Below are 22,766 nucleotides of genomic sequence, written 5' to 3' on the forward strand. Positions count from 1 at the left end.
GAGCACTCTTGCTACTTTGGCCACTTGGGCTAGGACCAAATCCTACCCCATGAATATGACCTTTGCGCTCCTTACCCATCACTTTGGCAAACACATCGTCCGATGCCCATGCAATACTACCACTTGTGTCAAATGATTGCAATTGATTCGAAGGCTAACAACTCCTTCATTTTATCTTGATATTTGGGTTTGAACAAAACAAAATAATTAGAAATTAGCAACATCATTTGATTGAAGACAACAAAAATTATATTGAGAAGCACACACAATATAATGAATACAATAAGATGCAACCAAAGTCTGACCTCTCTATAGCAATACAAGATACTAATAATAAAAATGAGAGAGGAACTAAATTAATACTTGATGTCCTCTCTATAGAATTTCATTTCATCTGTCATTGATGAAATGAAATTCTCTTATATACCATATATGGATTGAAAGAATACAGGAAGCTATGGTAAAGTTTGTGGAGATGAAAGCTTAGTTAAAACTATATGTGCTGATATTAGTGATAGAATCTGCTTATGTCTAGTCTTTAGTAATATTGTAAAGTTCTTAGAGTGTTTATAAAAGCTAATTGGGTTCATTATTTCACAATAACCAACTTCAGTAGTTTCTTTACATTTTGAAGCAACAATACATATCCTTAACTATGGTCATTCACAGGCATTTACTCCATAGAATTAGAACTACAACAAGCATGTTAAACAGTATGGTTATTGTGAAACCACTCTATTGAAGCAAATGCAATGATTGACAATGAAAATGAAACCACAAATGGATTACTCACCATTTTTGCTTGCACTACAAGATTAACTGCAGATCCATTTTTACAAGTATGTAGTATTGAATATAATGTTGCACGCTTTACAGGACATCCATCCACTTTTGCCTGCAATATAAATGGCATATTTATGTAGTGATTAATATTGGTTCTACATAAACTTAAAATAAGTCAAATCATTTAAAAATTAGTCATAATAGTTATTACCTTCTTTGCAGTGTGCACAGCAAAGCTGCATAAACCAACAGTATGTAAGTCCTCTTGTTTAGAACGACAGTCCCTATTCTTCTCTAACTCTATCTACAAAATTATGGAGGCGAAGAATTCCATCAGAAGAGCAAGAAAAAATCTTTGATAAGCCTAAAAAGGCAAGACAAAATTATCTTTCTGATTGGGAAAATAAAAACTAACATAAAAGGAAAAGGAAAACACTTGTTATATATGGGTAACTAGAACTCACACACCTACATGGGATTCAACCCATAAGCTATCCTCCACCTCTTATTTAGGTAGGAAGCATCAAAAGCAGCAACAACAACATAATAAATTAGAAAACACCAACAAAAAAAACACCTTAATTAGAAATTTCTAACTCCTTTGTGTCTTAGTTGGCAGAAATTTCTCTTCAAGACTGAATGGAATGGTAGATTGATCTAGGGGGTTCTTAGATTAAGGAAAGTCCTCCTTTTTTAGTTTCCACTTTTTGTTCTTTGCTTTATTTCTTTTGAGTGAAATCTATTTCATCATATATATGCTCACACTAACACACAACTAGTTGTATGAGGGCTTAGTTGGGTTGGAGTTTATTTTTCAAAACAAAACATAAAAGAAGGTAAAATTATAATCATGGACAGCTGAGAAACAAGAAAATATTCATGTATCAACAAAAAAAACATGACAATCAGTTCATAGATATAAGAATTTAAAGTCAAAAGATTTAATGAATTAATACATACACATCATGGATTTCAATTTTGAGGATTTTATTTTAACAAAAACACTTATCATGCACCTAATCATGTATCAAAAGAACTAAAAATCTACCCATAGCAAAAGCAATAGCAACAGCATTATATAAGACTATCTCAGCCATTGGTTAATACATGACTTAACTTAGATCACCAACTTTGTTGAGTCACAACTTTCAAGCAACAATTAGTAAAGTAAAACATGTTCTTTGGTCAGAAATAACCATTACATTTACAACATGGCAATAATGAAAACCAAAAACACAAATTAAGCACATCTTAAAAAAAAATTTAAAAATTAAAAAGAACATACCATTGCATCCTCAATATACCAATGGTTAACAAGAACATCACAATCTTCTGGTATGCATCCCTTGGGTCGGTTGCTCTTCATCCGTGCTTTGTTTCTTGGATGCGGTATGTAATGAGCCATTTTCAGCCTACACTTGTAATCCCTCCAACCCTTCCCAATTTTTTGTAAGGTAAATTTCTTCAAACCCGCATATGTTGTAGGATTAGTAGAGACGACATATTTTCGCTACAATCAAATAGTTGAGTTAGCAAATTACAATCAAATAGTTGAGTTAGAATTAGAACTGCAACAAGCATGCTAAAATGTCATAATTACAAATATTATAAGTTCCTGGTTTACCTCTATAAGACACCAACACTCTTCTTTAAGTTCTTCTGGCATGTCCCTCCAATTCAGATATCTTATTGGGCACATGTGGGGTTTCTGCGCAATCGTCCCCAAGAAACCAGTGAAAGCCCTCGCCCCTTCATCAACTGGCTGATGCACACTATTTAGCGGCAACTCAATTACTTGGTCATCGGGAAGATCCCAAACATCCAAGTACTTGCTTGGCCCACGAGTGGCACGTACAGGTGGCTGTACATCTAAAATTTAAAGGAGACTTTATCGTTAAAGTAAGTAAATATATATGAAATTAAATAAAAATTAAAAAAAAAAAAAAAGAAGAGGAAAGTGAGGTGGCAAACGAAATAATATATTATAAGTTGTATTTTGCTAAGAGATAGCATTTAATATTATGCTAGAATTTTTACTAGAAAAAGTAAGAGTGTTAAATGAATTTTTTTTTGGTTGTGTCACTAGTTTTTGGCATTAGCATGATAATTTATTTTTAAAATATTATACTGTAAATAATTTTAAGTAAAAAAGTTGCACACAAAATATACAATTTATGTAGATGATATAATTAGAAAATCAGATTATCTTAAAACTTAAAAGCTCAGATAATTAGATTTTAAAATGACTTTTTTTTTTCAAATAAAAAAAAACTATTTTTTAAAAATTAGCTTGTTTTTAATGAAATAATTCAATATTAAAAAAAAAAATGGGTAGCAACAATTTCTCTATACTTTTTTGCACATTTTAACCAACATTTCAACTGTTTCCCCAAATTCTATACAATTTTCCAAAATTTAATTTTTGGTTATGATGCATAGCTTGCAATGACAACCCATGCTTATATATATATATATTAATATAAAATTTAAGCAAATTAATAGCAAATTTGATATCAAGTTGTAAGCTCATACCTTGCGTAGAAGTTTCGTGCATTTCTTGGTTCATTTCTTGATCCACATGTTCTATAGAAGCTCCTTCCACGATTACGCTCTTGGAACACGTGCGCAAATTTGCTTTTTGCCATGCCATTTCAACTATCAAAGTGTAAAATAAAAACAAGTATCATCATAACTATTAACCAAGCTAATCAAATTCAAAACTCAAATCTCATTTTAGTCCTTTAAGATAAAACCAAAAGAATTTAATAATAATAAAATAAAATAAAAACTATCAAACACCAAATCTGTTTTGTAAAGAAAATATATAGTGAAACAAATAGTTCAAGGAAAAATATTTGTTACCTTGTAGTGGTGGGGGTAAGTCGAGCAACTGTGAGGAATTGGCTACCTGGTTAAAGCTGAAGAAAGTGAAGAAAAGGAAATGCAAAGAAATGAGGGTGAAAATTTTGGTGATATAGACAGATTAATAGAAATAAAGTATCCCTAATAAAATATGTATTATGAAGATGCTTAAGAATTGCCAGCAGTGAACATGATATCTCCAACAGAATATTATAAAATGGATGGATAGTTAGAAGTGCAGAGTTGAAAAAATCCTTTCCCAATAAGTGATGATTTTACTGAAATTAAATAGATTCAACCTAATTATACATAAAGAACTAAAGCAAGAGCCATACCTCCAATTAACAAGATATACACCCCAACCCAAGCACTCAAATCTTTCAAAAAAGGAGATAGAAGAACCATTATCCTTTTTGAAAACAATTTGAATTCCTTACAACTTGCACCACTTAACATAGGGTACTATCTTGTTAACAACTTTATTTAAAGAACTTTTCTTGCTTTAAAACATTGCAAATTCTGTCCTCCAAAGATTTGTTTAAAAGCAAACCCAAAAATACTTTAAGCTTCAATCTACTACCTATGCTGCTTCTATATTTCAGAAAATGGTTTAAACATGCTTACACCAATAGATTGCTAGGACCATAGTTATCAATGTTTGCTACAATCAATGAATCAATTTATTTTCCTTTCAGGAATAGCTTAAATATTTAGGGACCATGTTTTCTACTAATTGGATAGCCATCTCTATGAAAATAGACAACTAATGGTGAATATGTTAATGGCATAGATCTCTACAATAAATTTAAAACACAATGCCCAAGCCAGATTGTAGAATACTATAGAGCAGTAACAAGTGACCCATAATAGAATTTGCAGCTAAAAAAACCCCTATAATTTGATGATAAATTTGCTATAATGCTCTAAGTTGAAGGAGAGTGCTTCCACCTTTTGAATGTCATATCAGTTTGAGAAGATTATAAGCACATTCACTCCCAATTCATCTCAAATTATGTGATTGATTCAATATAGTCTAAACATTATGATAATCTCACAATTTCCCCAGAGAGAGAGAGAAATTGAACAGGTTTGGCTCAAATTGCATTTCCTTTTCTTCACACAATCAACCCAATAAACAAGCCCAACATCAATAACCCATTTCAAAAATTAAAGAATCAAAGAATTCAGAGGAATAATTTGGTTTTCGACTAGAAAACATCCTAATATATTACCAAACAAACAACAACAAAAACAAATAACACATCAGATAAAAAAAAAAAAAAAAAAAAAATACTCACAAGGTGGATTGAAATGAGGTGGCAGCGACGAGGTGGATTGGGGTTGCTAGGTGGCGGCCACTGAGTCAACGTGGTTTTGTGGTGGTGGTGGGGTTGTTGAGAAGGTGGTGGTGGTGGTGGTGGTGGGATTTTGGGTCTACAAGGGAGAGTGAGAGAAAGAAAGAGAGAGCTGGGATTTTGGGTCTCTGAAGTGAATGAGATAGAGAGATATAGTGTTTTTGGCAAAAATGAAAAGCCAAAAAAAACAAAGGGATGATTTGGGGAGAGGTGGGGACATAGAAGTTCTATAGCAGTGGGTTGGACCACCGCTATAACTAAGAAAAACCGCCGCGAAAAGGAGTCCCTATTGCGGTGGTCATACAAATGCCGTATAGCTCACATATTGCGGCGTTTTTCTCTACCATTGCTATAGTATCTATGCAAAATGATGTATTTATTGTGGTGGGTCTCAAAAGCGCCATTATATCTAAGTTACTGCAGCTAAAACATATATATTGCAGCGGTTTTATGTTTTGCCGATGTAGGATACCACAAAAGACTATACCTATAGCGATAGTCCCAAAAAACGCCGCAATAGACCCTATGTACAGCGGCGGTTTTTACACCCTCCGCAAAAAAACTACCACAATAGTACAAATTTCTTGTAGTGATAGGATTTGTTCCTTTCTGCAGATTCAAGTTTACAATTGAAAGCTTATTGTGATGCTAACTGGGCAGCTTGCATTGATACAAGGAGATCTGTTTCAGGTTTCTGTGTATTTCTAGGGGATTCTCTAATTGCCTGGAAATGTAAAAACCAGCAAGTTGTTTCAAGATCCTTAGCTAAATCTGAGTATAGGGCTATGGCCATAGTGACTAGTGAAATTGTGTGGTTAATTGCTTTGTTCAAGACTTTTGGGGTGCACCATACACAACCTACCTACTTGTATTGTGACAGTAAAGCTGCTTTGTACATTACTGCCAATCCTGTGTATAATGAAAGAACAAAACATGTTGAAGTGGATTGCCATTTCAATAGAGAGAAAATTCAAGATGGTGTTATCAAGACTTTCCACATTCCAACAAGGCATCAAATAACAGATTTCTTCACTAAAGCTCTTGGACAAAAGTAGTTCTTTGATCTTCTTTCCAAGATGAACTTGATAAATATATACAGTTCATCTTGAGAAGGAGTGTTAAACTGTGTACAAGTCAAGAATGGAAGAGAACTACCTAAGCTACAAGTAGTTTAGAATAGATATGCTTAAACTGCAAGTAGTTTGTATATAGAATTAGTTAGATTTCTGTTTTGACAGTTGTCAATTTTGTATTGGCTAGATTAGAAGTTAGTTACTATTGTTAGTGTTTTCCCACCTCTGATCCTAATATACAAAGGTAGAGCTCAGATATTTATCAATATATGCATATACAGTTTTCTCATCTCTCTCTCATGGTTTGCTTGATTTCCTCCATCGATGAAGATTGTATGTGTGCTTGAATTCTAACATATTATATAATTTTATTATTTACTCTTTTTTTTATTAACTGAGTTGAGATAGAACTATATGATATCCTAATAACTTTGAAGCACTAATAAAATAGTTTGTATTAGGTTGGTACTATGCTCAAGTTTATTAGATTACAAATTTGCTCTTATTTGTATTGGTGTTCTAATACTCAATTAAAAAAATTAAAATTATCCAACTCATGGGTCCAATGACTCCAACCTGATCCAACGCAATCCAAATGGGTTGGGTTGGGTTGGATTTTTTTCAAACCCAACCCATGCACACCCCTAATTCAAAGTAGCGTACACCTTCTATCAAAAAATAAAAATAAAAATAAATAGCGTACACCTAACTTATTAAGCATATGGTTTGTCATTGATTAGTATCTTGAATACAAGACTAGAGCTGTGCCTGTGAAGACTATATTTACTGAGTGCAAAACCAAGGCTAGTATGTCTTCCTTAGATCCATAAACACTTGAAGGACATTAAGTTTGAGCAACAATACAAAACTTTCTGTTTTGACTTGAATGTTGAATTTGCAATTGTACTTATGAGTTACTCTGTATCTAAAATAGATAAACAGGTACTATTTATTTATAACTTTCTTTTTTCAGAATTGAAAAAAAAACTTCATGTTTTACAATTCATACAAACTTTTTTCAAGAACAGAAACTATAAAATCAAATTACATTAACAGAATTCATTTAACATGTTTTGATCTCCACTTTATTATAGCGATTGGTTGAATCAAAACACGGAAAACCACATATTCTATATAAATTAACAACTTAGTTCAGTTGTAAGGTTCAATTGATTTTCCCGCAATTAGTACGAATTTCGCCATTGCTTCCTGTGAGAGGGCTAAGGTTCCCCATTTTCACCATGGCATTGGCGAAATCAGTGAAGAAAGTTGAAAAGCCTGAGCTATAGGTGGTGACCTGAGAGTCTGTGGAGCCGCCACTGAAGAGCTGTTGGTCCGAATGTAACAGGCCCTTGCTATTCACCAAATTCCTGAAATAAGCATTATCAAAGATAACAGGACTGGTGGCGTCTATTGGAGAAAGGCTGCTATCTCCCCCTGTGATTGGACAGTTTGATTGTGTTGATTTTGTAAATTCTGAATCTATGGTGGTCTCGTTATAGATACGTCCACGAAACATCAAGCACCTAGCTTGGCCTATTGTATGAGATCCTATTTGTGAACAATTCAAAGAAGGAAAACGTATAAGAATTAGTTGATTCAACTTCCAAGAAGCTCAGGACTAAATTTTTATTGATGTGACTCCACTGTTCTGTTATTTGATTCAAGAATGACTTAATGCTTATGATGACAAAATGCAAATTTCAGATATAGTTAGAAAATAGTCAAAGTAATATGCTTATTTTCAGCATATGTCACCATCCTAAAAGCACTCTAATTCAACTGGTAGGACTATGGACAGTACAGTACTATTTTCACAAGAAAACAAAGAGTCATTAAATTGTATGCAACAAACTAACTAGATGGTTAGGCTTCATAAACTCATTGCAATAAAAGAAATCTCATTAAAAAAATTTACTATGTTTTACCTGAGAGGGCTACCATTTCTTTTGTACTAAACCCTTTGTTCGAGAAGGTAGATATAAGGTCTTTCAGGTCCATTGCAGGAGATGGGAGGTCGCTATTTGCAGCTGATAAACTTGCTGTGGTCGAGTCTCTTCTGCCCAACTGAACTGTCCATGAAGGCCCAGCTAACTGTTTAAAGGGATAGTGAGATTATTACACTAACAATAAGATAAGTTTCTTAGTTTAAAAAGGTTGTATGCACTGGGATACCAATTGTATCAAAACGGTGTTAATCCTTAATTCTCACGATTAATAATCATCCCCCTATTTATTTTTAATACTATTACTTACGGCGGCAACAGAATCACGAGCTGCAACAGCTAGGATATCTGCACAAGAAACAACTCCAGGGCAAGCACTCTCCAGTGAAGTCTTAATGGTATCAATTACTTCAAAACCCCTCAAAGAATCGACGTTTGGGCCGGCTGTCTTCTCCCCAGTAAAACTTGAAGTGTCATCTAATAAAACTGATGCATCACATCCCTGCTTAATCCACAAAATTAATTCATCAATAGTAGTAAATAGTGAGACAAGATCAACTGAAAAAAAAAAATATATATATATATATATATATATATAAGCAGGAGTAGTGTTATTATTCCCTATTCCCCCAAGATTTTTTTTTTTTTAAATGCTATATGCATTTCTCCTTAATACGGTACATGCATTATGCATGCAAGCTTTGAATATGGTCCGCATATATATAAACTATCATGGAATATGATGTGTCCGATTATATAAGGTTGTATTTGTATGCACGCATTTATATCTTTAGTGCATGCATGATATATTAAGGTTGCTGCAGATAATATTTTCTTTTTCTTTTTCTTTCTTTTGTTAAGTAATTAGAGGAATGAGAGGAGTATAAGAGACTCATTTAGCTGCAGTCTTTTACTTGAATAACAAAAAGTATTTGATACATACCTAAACTAACCGTGGACGTTCCTCAATGTTATGACTGATAAGGTAATTAAGTTGCATGTATATTTGTTATTGATCATTAAGCTAATCATAAATTATGCTACGCCTTTTTCTTTTAACACTTAAAAACAATCTTAAGAGTATATAATTTCACATATGCTACTAGAGATGATGATAACTGCGTATGCTCATACAAATGTATGTTGTACTACGTACGTAGTGCTCGTGTGTGTGCATGTGCATGTATGGTCAGTGTGTATATTTTTGTAGATATAGAGAGATAGAGGGGAGAAAGAACATGCATTGACAAAGCAATCATGGAAATGGAGACGGAGCAAAGAGGCCCCCATGCGATGCTCCTTAACAACTGCGTTATTCACTGCAGTTTGAATGGTAGAGAGGGCTCTTGGGCAAGTCTTTGCATAGTAAAATGGGGATAATTGCGCAGAGGCATCTCCAAATATTAACAAAATTGCAAAGAAGCAGAACATGCTAGAGTGTGAGTATAAGGCCATGTTTCAAAGAAGAGAGACCACAAAGAAGTAGAGAATTGTGATTCGTCTTTCGTTGTGGGAAATGTATAATGCGTGTAGCTGTATTTATAGAGGAGCCAGCACTTTGTTACGTTGGACCTTGCAATTTGCTTGTGTCCTATGTCAAAGGTAAATAAAAAATTAGAAAATGAAAATTCTACAAAGGGGAAGAGGTATACTATCCTACGCAGCCATTCAAAGAAACAAGATTTTTTAAAATGTCATCCAAATTCCACTCCTGACATACATGCCTTGGCTTGATAATTATTTTATAATTGGTCAGCTAAAATCCGTTGGTCAAAATTCAAAGAGATAAAATGAAAGTTAAAAACAAAAACTATGCCTGCCCCTAACCCCACCTCAATCGGCCAACTCTCCACAAGCATTACATGGGTTAAGGCCTAACTAGGTACCTTTTTCTTTTTCTTTTTAATGAAAAAATAGGATCTCCAATGTATACTCATCGTAGGTCAAGTTTTGAAGCATATGAGGATTAAAAGTTAATAAAATGACTAGTCAAGTAAGTTATCATATTTCTATTACGTTAATTATTGTTATACATTCTGATTTATACATTGTCGAATAAACTTTAGCTAAAAACACGATTTCAATTATAATTGTAAAATGATAAAATCATGTTTTAAAATCACAAGTTTAACTGAAATTATGTTAAAAACACGATTTTAGTTATCTCATACACACAATTTTTAATTATCACCACTTTTTGCTATTCTTCCACAAGATTAACCAAGTTGTAATTAAGACTCTTTGTAATCGATAGCTCACATTGACCAAATAAACACCCAATATTAGACTAAACTCTACAAGATTAATCTAAGTTATAATTAAGACTCTTTGTGATCTGTTGAATAGCTCACATCGACCAAATAAACACTTAGGATTTGTTTGGAATCTGCTTATTTTGCTGAAACTGAAAATTTTTTGCTAAAAATATTGTAGATAAAGGTAAAAGTCAGCTAAAATAGTACAGTGGGACTTATGAATAGTATCAAAAAGTACAGTGGAACTCATGAATAATAGCAAAAATAAGTTAAATAGTAAAATAAGCTGGCTTTTTAATTTGGAGTCAAACACACACTTAATATTAGACTGAACTTAGTACACATCTGCGCAACAATTCACAATCCAAATCCATACTCAAATTTTGATCATCCAAACAACCCAATGTATCATAGTTTAGCAATAGTGTGTTATCATAAATAAGGTGAACAAGGTCTTTTTTCTTTTTTTGAGAGAAACAAGGTCTTATTTTGGGATGGTGGCAAAATGAATTTGTAATGATTTTTCTACATGAATCTCATAATTAATACACATATAGTTAAATTCGAAATATAATATATATATATATATATATATATATATATATATATCACATAATTCCATTATATATAAATAATTAATACATCACATTTTAATAATTGAGACAAAGAAATAAATTCATGTATCCCATTAAATACATGGCAATTAATTAATACACTAGTATAAATGCTCTTGAGTGGAATGCTAAATGAAAATGGGAAAATTTTAGGTACAGTTCTATAGGTGTTATACATTAGGTTTCTTAATTAGGTACAATTCATCTTTTTATTTTATTTTATTAAGATTTCATCTAATAATGACACATAAGCTTTTGAAAACTTGCAGTTTTTCAAGTCATTAGTCTAATATATATATATATATATATATATATATATAATTGACTTTAAATTCTATCAAGATTCCTTATATAATGCCAAGAGTCTTATATTTTAATTGATAGTTTGATATTTTCTAGTATTTTTAATAGAAATGCCTATAGTTCAAATTCCTCTTCTTGTTGTTATAACTATCAAATTATCAACAACAAAAATAATCTTTAAATTTACTTCTTTTTTATCCTCTATTAGAATATTGCAAGTTTGCAACATCATACTTATTTAAGAGTAATGCTACAGATACAAATTATTTTATAATATTTTTACAAATTGCTAATGTGATTTTAGTATTTTCCAAATAGTTATTGCAAGTAAAAATATGAGATTAGTGATGGACCCATATTAGAACTAGTAAAAATTTGTCACATTAGCAGTTTGTAAAAATTTTATAAAATAGTTTGTGTCTGTAGTATTACTCCTTATTTAAATAGTAGAATAAATAATTTCATATACACACAATTATAATAAATGCCTATTGATAACTACTTCAAATTCTTTTTTTTAATAAAAAAAATATTGATGTTTTCTTATTAAAAAAAAAGGAATATCACATTTTAAATAACTATTCCATTCATGGTACAAGTTACTTTATATATATATATATATATATAAAAGCCTAAAATTAGATATTAACTTTATATATATATATATATATATATAAAAGCCTAAAATTAGATATTGATATAGATGGGATATGAGAAATTTTATTATCTATACTACTATTTAAGGAAATTCCTTATTTGGATTCCTCATATATATATATATATATATATATATATATTTTTTTTTTTTTTTTTTGTTCAAAAATACTCATACACCCCTATGTTTAAGTAGACACAAAACTAAAGGACAATCCGGTAAAAATATACTTCTAACTCCCACTAAAATATTGCCTAAAAAATAGGGTCATTCTTCTATTGTTTTTTTTTTTTTTTGAAAACTTCTCTTATTGATTTTCAAATTGTTTTATCCACTTACAAATTAGATTCTTAAAATAAAAATTATATATATAAAATAAAAACACTTTTTTTTCTATGAAAAAAGCATCATTATACAGACAAAGTGCGTGTGATGAGGTTATAACAATAACGAACATTTTCGTCTTTTATATATATTTTTATATATATAAAAGCCTAAAAGTAGATATTGATATAGATGAAATGTGAGAATTTTAATAAAATAATGATGAATGTTAAATTCATGAGACTTCGAGAGAAAGGAATACTACTTTTGAAGTGCGGAATAATTACTCTCTATTCTGATGTTATCAAGGGGGAACTAGAAAAATAGAAATGAAAAAACCAAGGCATAGAGCAGCTGCTTTCACAAATCTTGGGGTAGTTGTGAAGAGTGTGAACATATTTTCCTTAGGAATCTAATTAGTCAACTAAACCAAAGGTTTATACCCTTTCATTGCTTTAACCTTTGCAACATTCTGTATTTGGAATCCATATTTTGCAAATCCGCCAAACTTAAGAACTTTCCAACTACCCATAGGATTAAAATATTCAATAGCTTCAAAATTCTGCTTAAACAAATAATAACGTCTGGAAAAGTAAACGTTTACAAAGTCTAAAAGGTTCATATTAGCCTTTGCTTGAATGGATTTGTTAAAGCTTTTTCTTCCTTTGAGAGCTCATGTTTGACAATTGGGCATTATCAAAAGTAAAATTAAGAAACATAAGCGTGATTAGTATAAGTTCGATCTTGGACGTCATGCTCGATCAACTATGAGAAATAAAATCCGAGTTGTCCTTTATCCATTATATATGCCTCTCTCTCTCTCTGATGTGACTGATTGCTAACTTCTCTTTACTTTCAAATGCTGAATGGCATCTTTTTATTTTTACTTTTTGGGTATGTTAACACCAACTCTTAAAGTGGTGTTTGGTTTGGTCATGTGTAAACATGTTAAATGCATGTCCATCAACATACAGATATCAATAAAATTGTAATGCGGGAAAATCTAAATGATTGAAATTAAATATAATGAAATTATAGTTATATTTTTTTTATTAGAAATTTGGCCAAATTCCATAAATGAATAGTTTTATGTTTGTTTTATTCTTATTTTATGAAAAATCTAATTAAAGTAATTTGGGAATTTGGATGCCTATTTATTTTTCAGATTATAAAATAGGAATATTCAAAAATCCTGCTGCCTACATTAATTCACGAGGAGGCCACTTTATATATATATATATATATATATATGGTAAATGACAATATTTGAAAGTTATTTCTGGGAAATAGCCTGTTTTGAATCAAGTCATCCTATAAAGAGACGAGATAAATGTTTTTGTGAAATTCGCCTCTTCAAGAAACGAGTTTGAACTTATCTCTTCAAGAATTGGAAAAGTTATACCCCATATACCGTTAAAACAGATAAAAACATATATAATTTGTAAAAATATTGCCATTAAGAAAAATTGGCCTTCCCAAGCATCTTGAACCTAGACTCAAATAAAACATACAACGATGTCCAAATACGTATTGTCAACACTGCCACATCAATAAAATTCGTTATTAACAAAGGGTCTGGTTAATGTATGCTCTTAAGGCACACATTAATCATCTATTTTAGAAAAAAAAATTATGAAAAATTGAAAAAGTTGTCAAACAAGTTAGTAATTTTTTTATCATTCCATGAAAAATTTCCTAAAATGGTTTACTAATGTAAACCTTAAGGGTATACATTAGTAAAACCAATTAGCAAAACCCTATTCATGCCTTGGTTTCATAAGATGGTTTTGTCGTTCATCACTTCATCGGTTCATCCTGTCAATCTACATGCAATCATGACATTGACACTAAACAAGAAAAAAAGAAGGAAGAAAAGGAAAGGATAAGTCTGATTGATCCAACCCATAGTATATTTTTGACACTTAAAGTTATGATTGTTTTCATTTTAATCATTTGCGTTTCACTATTTTCATTTTGACCATTTATATTTAATTTTGTTATCATATTGTCATATTGAAATTGCTATTTATTTTCGCAATTAATCTGATGAAGCTTGGTTTTATATAGGTGACGTGACTAGATTGGACGTCACTTATTTGGCACTTAACATTCAAGCCACTAACAGAAGAAAAAAAAAAGAAAAAAGAAAAAAAAAAAAAGACATAGCTTATATAAAATCAAAATCAAATTATGAATAGCCAAAATGAAATTTTAAAATATAAAGGCCTAAAATAAAAATAACTTCAAATTTTACGTATTAAAAGTATATTTTAATCTAAGAGAGAATAGTCAAGCCCTTCTAAGGTTTCGCTTGGGAGGAGGGAATGGAATGGAATAGAAATGTATAAAAAGAATCATTTTAAAATATTCTTCATTTCCCTTGTTTGGGAGTTTTAATGGAAAGAATGGAATAGGTAGGAGGGAACATTCATTCCTCTCTATTCCCTTAAAACCTCAAATTTTCATTCCCACCGAAATTAGGAGGAATTGGAGAAAATGGAATTAGATTTAATGATTTTTTTACTAAAACTCCCAAAATACTCCTGTATATTCAACTCTTTATTTAAAAATAAGGGTCTAATAGTAATATTGTCATAAAATGATTCCGTTCCATTCCCTCCATGTTGCTCGCAAACAAGATTACTTACATTCCATTCATTTTCATTCCTTTATTTTAAAACATCCAATCAAGATTACTTAATTCCATTCCATTTCATTCTTTTTCATTCCTTTCCCTTACTTAAATACTTTCCATTCCTTTCCATTCCCTTATTATTATTCCATTCCATTCCATTCCATTCCATTCCATTCTCTTCCCTTATTATTATTCAATTCTATTCCATTTCCTTCCCTTATGAACTCCCAAGCGAAGCCTAAGGGACCAGAATATTCAGGTCCAATATGTTGTTGTAGTTTTGTGAATATTTCTCTTTTTAACCACACAATTACTAATACGCCTATTTTGATTCCTAATATAAGAATCAAAATAAGAAAAGCATCAATATAATTCCATAGACCCCTTTTAAAGATTCCACTTTGTAAGAAATATTGATATCTTGTACTTCCCTTGTATCAATTATCATTTTAACGATTGATTTCTTCTATCTATGCTACCTAGTATTATCATAATATCAGCCAAAAACTCGATTACCCCGATCCCTTAAGACCTAAAGTCTCAAGACCCAATTTATTTCAACACTAAAAGCCTATTCCAATTTATTCCCTAAAACGCAGTTCAGCCCATGGCTTGAAGCCTAGCCTAACTCTAAACTAAAAACCCAAGTCCCAAGCCTATGTATGGTCCCAAAATAAGCTCTGTCTGTTTAGTTGATTTCAAACCCGGTTTGATTAAAGCCCAATCTGATCCAATGCTACCGCAAATCCATATCTGCCCACACTTAAACCCATCAAACCGAAGACACTTTAAGAGTAAACCCAATCCAAACAAGGCCAAGCCCATTTCATACATTTAGGCTTAAAAAAAAAAGGAGCTAAATTACAAATTTCCCCCTTTAAATTTGCTTAAAATACAATTTAGTCTTTTGACTTCATTTTCATTCAATTAAGTCCTCCAACTTTCAATTTTGTTAATGATCATTCCATAGTCTTTAACTATTGAGGACCCCACAAAATGATGTAGTTTTGTATTAAACAAAATTAAAACTTAATGGTGCAATTCTAATAAAGACTAACTGGAAAATTGAATTGAATAAAATTATAATTTAAGACTGAAAAAACTAAAATAAAAGTTAAAGTACTAAATTAAATTTTAAGCAAAATTAAATAATGCAAATTTTAATTTAGCCAAAAAAAAAAAAAAAACCCCCAGAAGTTTGTAGTTTTTGTGTAAAACATTTGAGTAATATTACACGTACAAACTATTTCACAATATTTTTACAAGCTATTATTGTAGTCAATTCTTACTAATTCTCATTTAGGTTAACCACTAAATCAATTTTCATTTATCAATAACTACTCATTACATTAGTAATCTATAAAGAAATTTATATTTTTAAAATATTTGGAGACTTAAATTTCTACCCTTATACCAATATCTCGCAAACAATTATATTTATGGGGGTAGCTAATGCGCCTCTCACCTTTAAAATTGCCGTCTTAGTTGCACCAAATGTTAAATTTTCTCTCACTGTATTATCCTCCTAATAAACACCCAAGTCTCAACACTCATCAGTGTCTGGTCTCACATGGCCCTCTCTTCCCTTCGTTTCCCGCTCTCCCCAAACCTCCTGAAAACCCCAACCTTCAGTTTCGCACTTCTCAGAATCCCAATATTACCCCTAACAACACCATACTGCTCAACCTCAACCTCAACACCATTGAAAAAATGGGAACCTTTCCGCAAAAAGAAAGTCGTCCTGCGAATCGGCTATGTCGGAACCGATTACAGAGGTAGGTCACCTTTTTCTTTTCCTTTTACAATTCTATTATATATCCCATTTCATTTTCATCTTTTTTCTTCTACTTCTACTATATATACATATTTCTTTCACCTTCAGGTCTACAAAAGCAAATAGAGGAACACGCATTATCCAGTAACATTCTTCCTTTCTTTTTTAATTCATTCCTCTATATACTTCTTCTTCTTTTTTGGGTACTTTTTATTAAGTTATTTTTATTTTTATTTTGGCCTTTCATGTTTGATTTCGTTTTCATATTGGCATTTTTTTTTTTTTTAATGAAATAGCACTTAACGGTTAGATTACTGACGAAAATGGAAATTAGGGTTGATATGAAAATGGAATAAAATATGAAGGGCTAAAATGAAAACAACCTCAAACTTTAAGGACAAATAGTGTGTAATGTACTACCTTAATCGGCATGGATGGTGTGTGGAGGGGTTCTTGCTAAAAGCGTTACAATTTTGATTATGTAGCTATTGAAAATGAATTGGAGACCGCCATCTTTAAGGCCGGTGGTATCCGTGATAGTAATTTTGGGAATCTCAACAAAATTGCTTGGGGCAGAAGTAGCCGTACTGATAAAGGAGTAACTTATGAACTCAGTTTCTGTTTGATTAGTTTGTTTGATAGATATTGAGCTTTTGATGACATGAAGTTGCTGAATTATTTGATATTTTGGGGTCATTGATATGTTTTTAGGTGCATTCCTTGGCAACGACGATATCATTAAAAATGGAAATCCCTGATAATGCATGGAAAGATGACCCTCATGGCCTGGATCTTGCGAATCACATTAACTCTTATCTTCCTGAAAATATTAAAGTCTTTTGCGTTTTACCATCACAGAGGTGAGACCTTGCCGTTTTTCTTCGTAAGAGAAAATCCCATGAACTTTAATGTTAAGAATGGATAATGTCTGATATCTTGATGATGAAGTAGCAACATAAGTATGTGCTCCATTTACTTGGGGGAAAAATGCTACTTTATTTGACTTATTGCATACATGAATTGGGTTAAGATTATTTCATTAAGTAATTAATTGTATTTGCTTCCTAAATTACTTTGGCTCAATCTTCCCGTTTGTCACAATTTTGCCTTTAAATTATGGTTCATGGAGTCATACTTCAGCAGAAAGAGAGATCATTTAGTATAAACAAAATTTCTCAAATGTTATTATACTACATGATTAGATGAAGGTCAGATTGTTGACTTATGATTGTTAAGCTCTTGAAGTGTTTGCTTTATTGTCAGAATTGCATTTGCTCATGGTTTGAGAAAAGAATACAGAAGAGGTTAACTGTTTTAATTTACTTAAAAGTCTGTAACTTGTAGACTGGCTCTTGTTATGAAGTTCTGATTCCACAAGTCTATGCTGCTCTCCCATTATTTAATAATTTTTTTATTTAGATATGCTTTTATGTTTTAGGAGCTTTGATCCTAGAAGGGAGTGTAATCTTCGGAAGTATTCTTATCTCCTTCCTGCTGAAATTATTGGAATCAAAAGTTACTTTGGCGGAGCTGAAGCTGATTATCATATATCGGACTTCAAGGATATATTAAATTCCTTTGAGGTATGGGGAACTTGTCTTTCTTTTTCACCTTAAGCAATGTAAAAATTATCTTCTAGTAATGTAAAATATTATCAAGGATACATACTAATGAAATTTTCAATATTGCATGAACTAAAGTTGTTTTCAGCAGTTTTCAGCCGTTAAAGTTGTTTTCTGCAGTTTTACGTGCACATAGCTCATAAGTAAATAAATCGAAAATTTGTTCTCTACATTTTGGCTTTCTTGTGGGGGAATGCTCAATTTTGCATTACCTCATATCGACACAATCCTGGATCAGCCTCTCGAGTTAGTTTCTTCACCCTACATTTTTCTCATAAGCATGCTGGCATGCTTTTGGTGTAGTTTGACATCTTCTCATATGATTGATATGGTGTTTACACTTTTTGATGCAAAAAAGAAGCTATGATGAATTGGGAGGAATAATATATAATTGCTTTCTCTTCTTTATTATTGGGTTTTGGTTGATCTAGGACTTGCTTAAACCTTCTTTTAGAACCCCTTACAGAAGGCTAGTTCTCTATCTTTTTTCTTTTTTTTTTTTTTTTTTTTTGCTTTGTTGCCCTGGCCTTTATGGAGAATAGTTTCTTCTACTTATGGTCCATAAATACTGTCCATTTCATTATTCTAGAGGTCACTTGTAGACTGAAATTTATATTTTTGGGTATTTTTTTTATAGGGAGAACATCCTTTCCACAATTATACAATACGGTCCAAGTACAGGAAGCAGTTTCCTGCAAAACGATCACTTGGAAATGGCAGTGTTCCTAGTAGAGCAAAGTCATCTGGTGAGGCATCAGCCTCTGAGTTTGAGGAAAGTGATGGAGAAGAAGATGTTGTAGTTGATGGGGCAATTGCATTAGATGTTGAGAAGATGAGCGAAAATTCTTCAGAATCTAGTATTTCTCAGGAAAATCTAGCTGACACTTGCGATAAGAATAAGAATGGTCACAATACCAATTTAGTTCGTGCTAGGTGGCTCCATGAACCTGATGATATGGACAGGATAAGTGCTTCCCACTTCAGAAAGATCTCTTGCTGTTCTTGTGGAAAGCTGGAGAAATCACTTGGATTTGCTTACATTGAGGTTTCCATATGGGGAGAGTCTTTCATGTTACATCAAGTAAGTTTTCCAATATAACTGATGGAAAATATTTAATTTGTTTTCTATGCCATTTTTTTCTACATGATACACTTAAAGAATTTAGATATGGAAGCACAAACAAATGTAGACATAATTCTTTCTTTAGTTACATTTGGGTGCAATTTAGGGTCATAGTAACTTATTGTTATTGTTGTTGTAGTTTTTATTGAGAATACAATAATAATAAGTGAGTTTTTGCCCCAAGGGGAGGGGAAGAGGAAATTCGAACTAGTGACCTCTGCTTCATGAGGCATGGCCCCTAGTTGATTATGCTACCCTTGGGGTTTGTGATAGTAACTTCTATAGGGAGGATTTGCCCATTTCTAAGGACAAGAGTTTTTCAGTAATTAATTTACATGCAGTACCTTAAAGTCAAAATTTCTCTCATACGTGGAGAATTCATTGTTTTCCTACTCAAATCATTCCATTGGGGAGAGCCCAAAAGATTTATACCACTTAAATAGAAATCTGAATTAAACTGATACCTAAGCAACAGCTACTATCTTCTTTTTGCTGAGCAACATTCACCATCTACTTTTTAGAAGATTTGATAAGCTTTGGCTCAATGAAGCTCTATAGTAGGTTCTATCATTTCAATTGCTATTTGTTAAGAAAGATATGGCTAGAGATGTTATGAGCCAAGTCCGAGCTTTATTTCAAGTTCCATTTTGTAGATGAGCCAAGCTCATGCAGTTTTTTTCCCCAGTTTATAAACAAGTTCATGAACATAAGCTTGAAGATAAATGATTCAAGCTTAAGCTTTATTGATATAAACTTGCTAGTTATGCTTGCCAAGGACTTGGAATGAGCTTGAAAAAAACACACAAGATTTTTCAACATGTGATCCTTGTTTACTTACTATTTTCTTCATCTAATGGATTATATCTCTTTTGTTTGTCCTCTAAAGAATATGGATAATGGATTGTTTGTTAGGCTCAATATTCTCTCTCTGTTGCTTTTCATCAGATATAAGTGACTAGATTTGATTCTCTCTCTCTCTCTCTCTCTCTCTCTCTCTCTCTATATATATATATATATATATATATTCCTTTTCTCATTCTAGGGATTCAGCCTTTTGCTTCCTTGACTTATTCGTCTATCTTGTCTCTGTAGCCTGCCAATGGGCTCTAGGTCAAATGACACTTCCTCTCCTTTTAGTTGCAAGGTAAATGGCAAGGGTATGGGTTCAATATTGACTAGGTGAGTGTAACTTACCAATAATGGGGGGAAAAAAAAAGAACAGATTATTTCTTTTAACCTCCACCACTATTAACAACACTGCTGATGACTCCATGTGTTGACTGATCCATCATGAGGAGATCTAGAGGTAAGAGACAGAGCCTTTGAGCCTCCTTTTAGCATCTCCATTGCATTACTATTCGACTGGGCAAGCCCAAGCCCACTGCTCTTCCCACTGATTTGCCATCTATGATTCTATAATCTACAATTTTCAGCTCTTTCCTCAATTTGGTTATTATGAAAGTGTATGAAAATAGAATAAATAATGTTATGTTGAAATTCTCATTACTTAAATATTTGTGTTTTTCTTTCTTTGTATCTATCTAGACATAATATAGCTCTCTCTCTCACAGACACACACGTACGTGCGCGCACACACACACACATGAGTGAGCTTGATATGTACTGTACTGAATCATTCTGTTCTGTAAATTACCATTCTAGAAATATGTAATGCGTGGTTTCTCTGGCCTAAGTGATATCCCAGCATCCAGTAATTGTTAGATATTGCGTAAAAACCTTCCCTATCCTATTTACATGTTTGAGGACTGTATGTTTCAGATTCTTTTTCCTCTGCTTGTTTTATTCAGTTGATTGTACTTTAGTTCAGACAGGATTCGAAGTTCTGAGTATTCATGAGGCCTTTAGAGTATGTTAATAGCTATGATTTGGTTCTCTTGTACCCAGTGAAGAAATTTACAATAAAGAAGGCTTATGTGATCCCATTATTTTTACTAATTCATTCCAGTCTTTTAATATTATTTATTATCCATTTTAATAGATCCGCAAAATGATTGGCACAGCAGTTGCAGTAAAGCGCAACTTACTCCCCAGAGATATTCTAACATTGTCACTTACTAAGTTCTCACGTATTGTTCTACCACTTGCCCCATCTGAAGTTTTGATTTTGAGGGGAAACAGTTTCACTCTGAGAAACAAACCGGGAGATGTGAAGAGGCCTGAAATGCTAACAATGGTTGAATCAGAAGAAATTTTGAAGGTGGTTGATGAGTTCTACACATCTGTAATGTTGCCTGAAGTTTCAAAGTTCTTGGACCCTACGGGTTCTCCTTGGAAGGATTGGGTTGAAAAATTGGATGAACATACAAGCATTCCAGATGTACAAATAAATGACGTCAGGAAAGCTTGGAAATTATGGAAGGAAAAGTTTCAGAGTAGTGGCAATGTTGCATCAGTGATAAATCAATGAGACAAAGGTAAATTGCTAATAAGACTTGATTGTCAAATTAGTTTTACTAGAATTTTGTTACCTGGTTTATTTATAAATGATTTTGGCTAAAACGTTTTAGCAGTTAGCATCCTCGTTATATATACATATGTACACGTTATGTCTTGAACGTTGCCACATCAATTCTTGAAGACTGTTTCTGTCATTTGTCAAAACTCAATGATCGGCAGAATGCTGATGTGCCCTTAATGTTTGACTAAATGAGGAAAGTGCCTTCATAACATGATCTGTTGCTGTATTATCAGTCAAAGGACCAAGGCAATTTTCTCTCAGACCTGCATGAGAAGAAACACTATCACTAATGATTTTTTTTTTTTTTTTTTTTTGGAGCTAAAAAGGATAACTAGCACTAATGATTGAATATTTGATACCATGTATCAATTTTATTGGCTGATTGGATTTATCTGGAGCTTGGAAGTATTAGGATAAAGAAGGTACATGGAAGTAATGGCAATAAATAGCTGAGTAGTGAGTAGGGTTGTCTGGCAAATTATGGCATATAAAAGAACTTGAACAAAGTTTGAGAGAATATCATCCTTCAGTCATCAGTCTTGTCTTACAGATGAACTTGTGACAGTGCCCACTACATGTATAAAAACTCAGATTGTGAAAAAAAAAAAAAAAAAAAATTTCTGGGTTCAACTTTTTTCTCGGATATTCCTTGACAGGATCCTTTTCTTTTTGTCATTCAGTTATGATGATTTTTCTATAATTATTATTATTATTATGTTGGTTTAGTGTTGATGCTATGTGATTACTAAAGCATAATTTGTCTTCCGAGTTCTTACCAGGGATTTAGATAAGGTGTAATACCCTAGATGTTGCACTTGATGCAATATTAATACACGGTTGAGATTGAAAGTTTAAAAAAGAAACTTTTAATCTCAACCATTGCATAAAAAAAAGTTAAAAAGAAGTTTAAAAGGTTAAAGTTAAAAAATAAAAGTGGTAAAATTTAATGTGACTGGATGTAGT

The 22,766-nt window shown here is 32.2% G+C and overlaps 3 protein-coding genes across 3 annotated transcripts; 1 reads left to right on the forward strand and 2 right to left on the reverse strand.

Annotated features, from left to right (window-relative positions):
• Window positions 1–706: 706 nt before the first annotated feature.
• LOC126692764 (uncharacterized) lies at window positions 707–3,433 on the reverse strand. The gene is made up of 5 exons (XM_050388551.1): window positions 3,316–3,433; window positions 2,408–2,652; window positions 2,069–2,293; window positions 995–1,087; window positions 707–895 (listed from the first exon to the last, which is right to left on the reverse strand). The coding sequence occupies exons 1-5, from the start codon at window positions 3,431–3,433 to the stop codon at window positions 707–709; spliced, it is 870 nt and encodes a 289-aa protein (XP_050244508.1).
• A 3,566-nt stretch (window positions 3,434–6,999) lies between these two features.
• On the reverse strand, window positions 7,000–9,519 carry LOC126727365 (cationic peroxidase 1-like). The gene is made up of 4 exons (XM_050432981.1): window positions 9,262–9,519; window positions 8,330–8,521; window positions 8,002–8,167; window positions 7,000–7,624 (listed from the first exon to the last, which is right to left on the reverse strand). The coding sequence occupies exons 1-4, from the start codon at window positions 9,472–9,474 to the stop codon at window positions 7,239–7,241; spliced, it is 957 nt and encodes a 318-aa protein (XP_050288938.1). The 5' UTR covers window positions 9,475–9,519; the 3' UTR covers window positions 7,000–7,238.
• A 6,785-nt stretch (window positions 9,520–16,304) lies between these two features.
• On the forward strand, window positions 16,305–22,104 carry LOC126727376 (putative tRNA pseudouridine synthase). The gene is made up of 7 exons (XM_050432992.1): window positions 16,305–16,580; window positions 16,688–16,723; window positions 17,065–17,177; window positions 17,291–17,439; window positions 18,018–18,162; window positions 18,839–19,282; window positions 21,324–22,104. The coding sequence occupies exons 1-7, from the start codon at window positions 16,376–16,378 to the stop codon at window positions 21,750–21,752; spliced, it is 1,521 nt and encodes a 506-aa protein (XP_050288949.1). The 5' UTR covers window positions 16,305–16,375; the 3' UTR covers window positions 21,753–22,104.
• Window positions 22,105–22,766: the final 662 nt, after the last annotated feature.

Source organism: Quercus robur, chromosome 1, assembly GCF_932294415.1.
Source record: "Quercus robur chromosome 1, dhQueRobu3.1, whole genome shotgun sequence".
NCBI lineage: Eukaryota > Viridiplantae > Streptophyta > Magnoliopsida > Fagales > Fagaceae > Quercus > Quercus robur.

Excerpts from the sequence above, each read along its gene's own strand:
- LOC126727376 (XM_050432992.1), top strand. The coding sequence starts at position 16,376 with ATGGCCCTCTCTTCCCTTCGTTTCCCGCTCTCCCCAAACCTCCTGAAA. Across the intron at positions 16,581-16,687 it reads TGTCGGAACCGATTACAGAG|GTCTACAAAAGCAAATAGAG; the intron begins GTAGGTCACCTT and ends TTTCACCTTCAG. Across the intron at positions 17,178-17,290 it reads GTAGCCGTACTGATAAAGGA|GTGCATTCCTTGGCAACGAC; the intron begins GTAACTTATGAA and ends ATATGTTTTTAG.
- LOC126692764 (XM_050388551.1), bottom strand. The coding sequence starts at position 3,433 with ATGGCATGGCAAAAAGCAAATTTGCGCACGTGTTCCAAGAGCGTAATC. Across the intron at positions 2,294-2,407 it reads AGTGTTGGTGTCTTATAGAG|CGAAAATATGTCGTCTCTAC; the intron begins GTAAACCAGGAA and ends ATTTGATTGTAG. Across the intron at positions 896-994 it reads CTGTGCACACTGCAAAGAAG|GCAAAAGTGGATGGATGTCC; the intron begins GTAATAACTATT and ends TTTATATTGCAG.
- LOC126727365 (XM_050432981.1), bottom strand. The coding sequence starts at position 9,474 with ATGGCCTTATACTCACACTCTAGCATGTTCTGCTTCTTTGCAATTTTG. Across the intron at positions 8,522-9,261 it reads TCCATGATTGCTTTGTCAAT|GGATGTGATGCATCAGTTTT; the intron begins GCATGTTCTTTC and ends TGGATTAAGCAG. Across the intron at positions 8,168-8,329 it reads CTCGTGATTCTGTTGCCGCC|TTAGCTGGGCCTTCATGGAC; the intron begins GTAAGTAATAGT and ends CCCTTTAAACAG.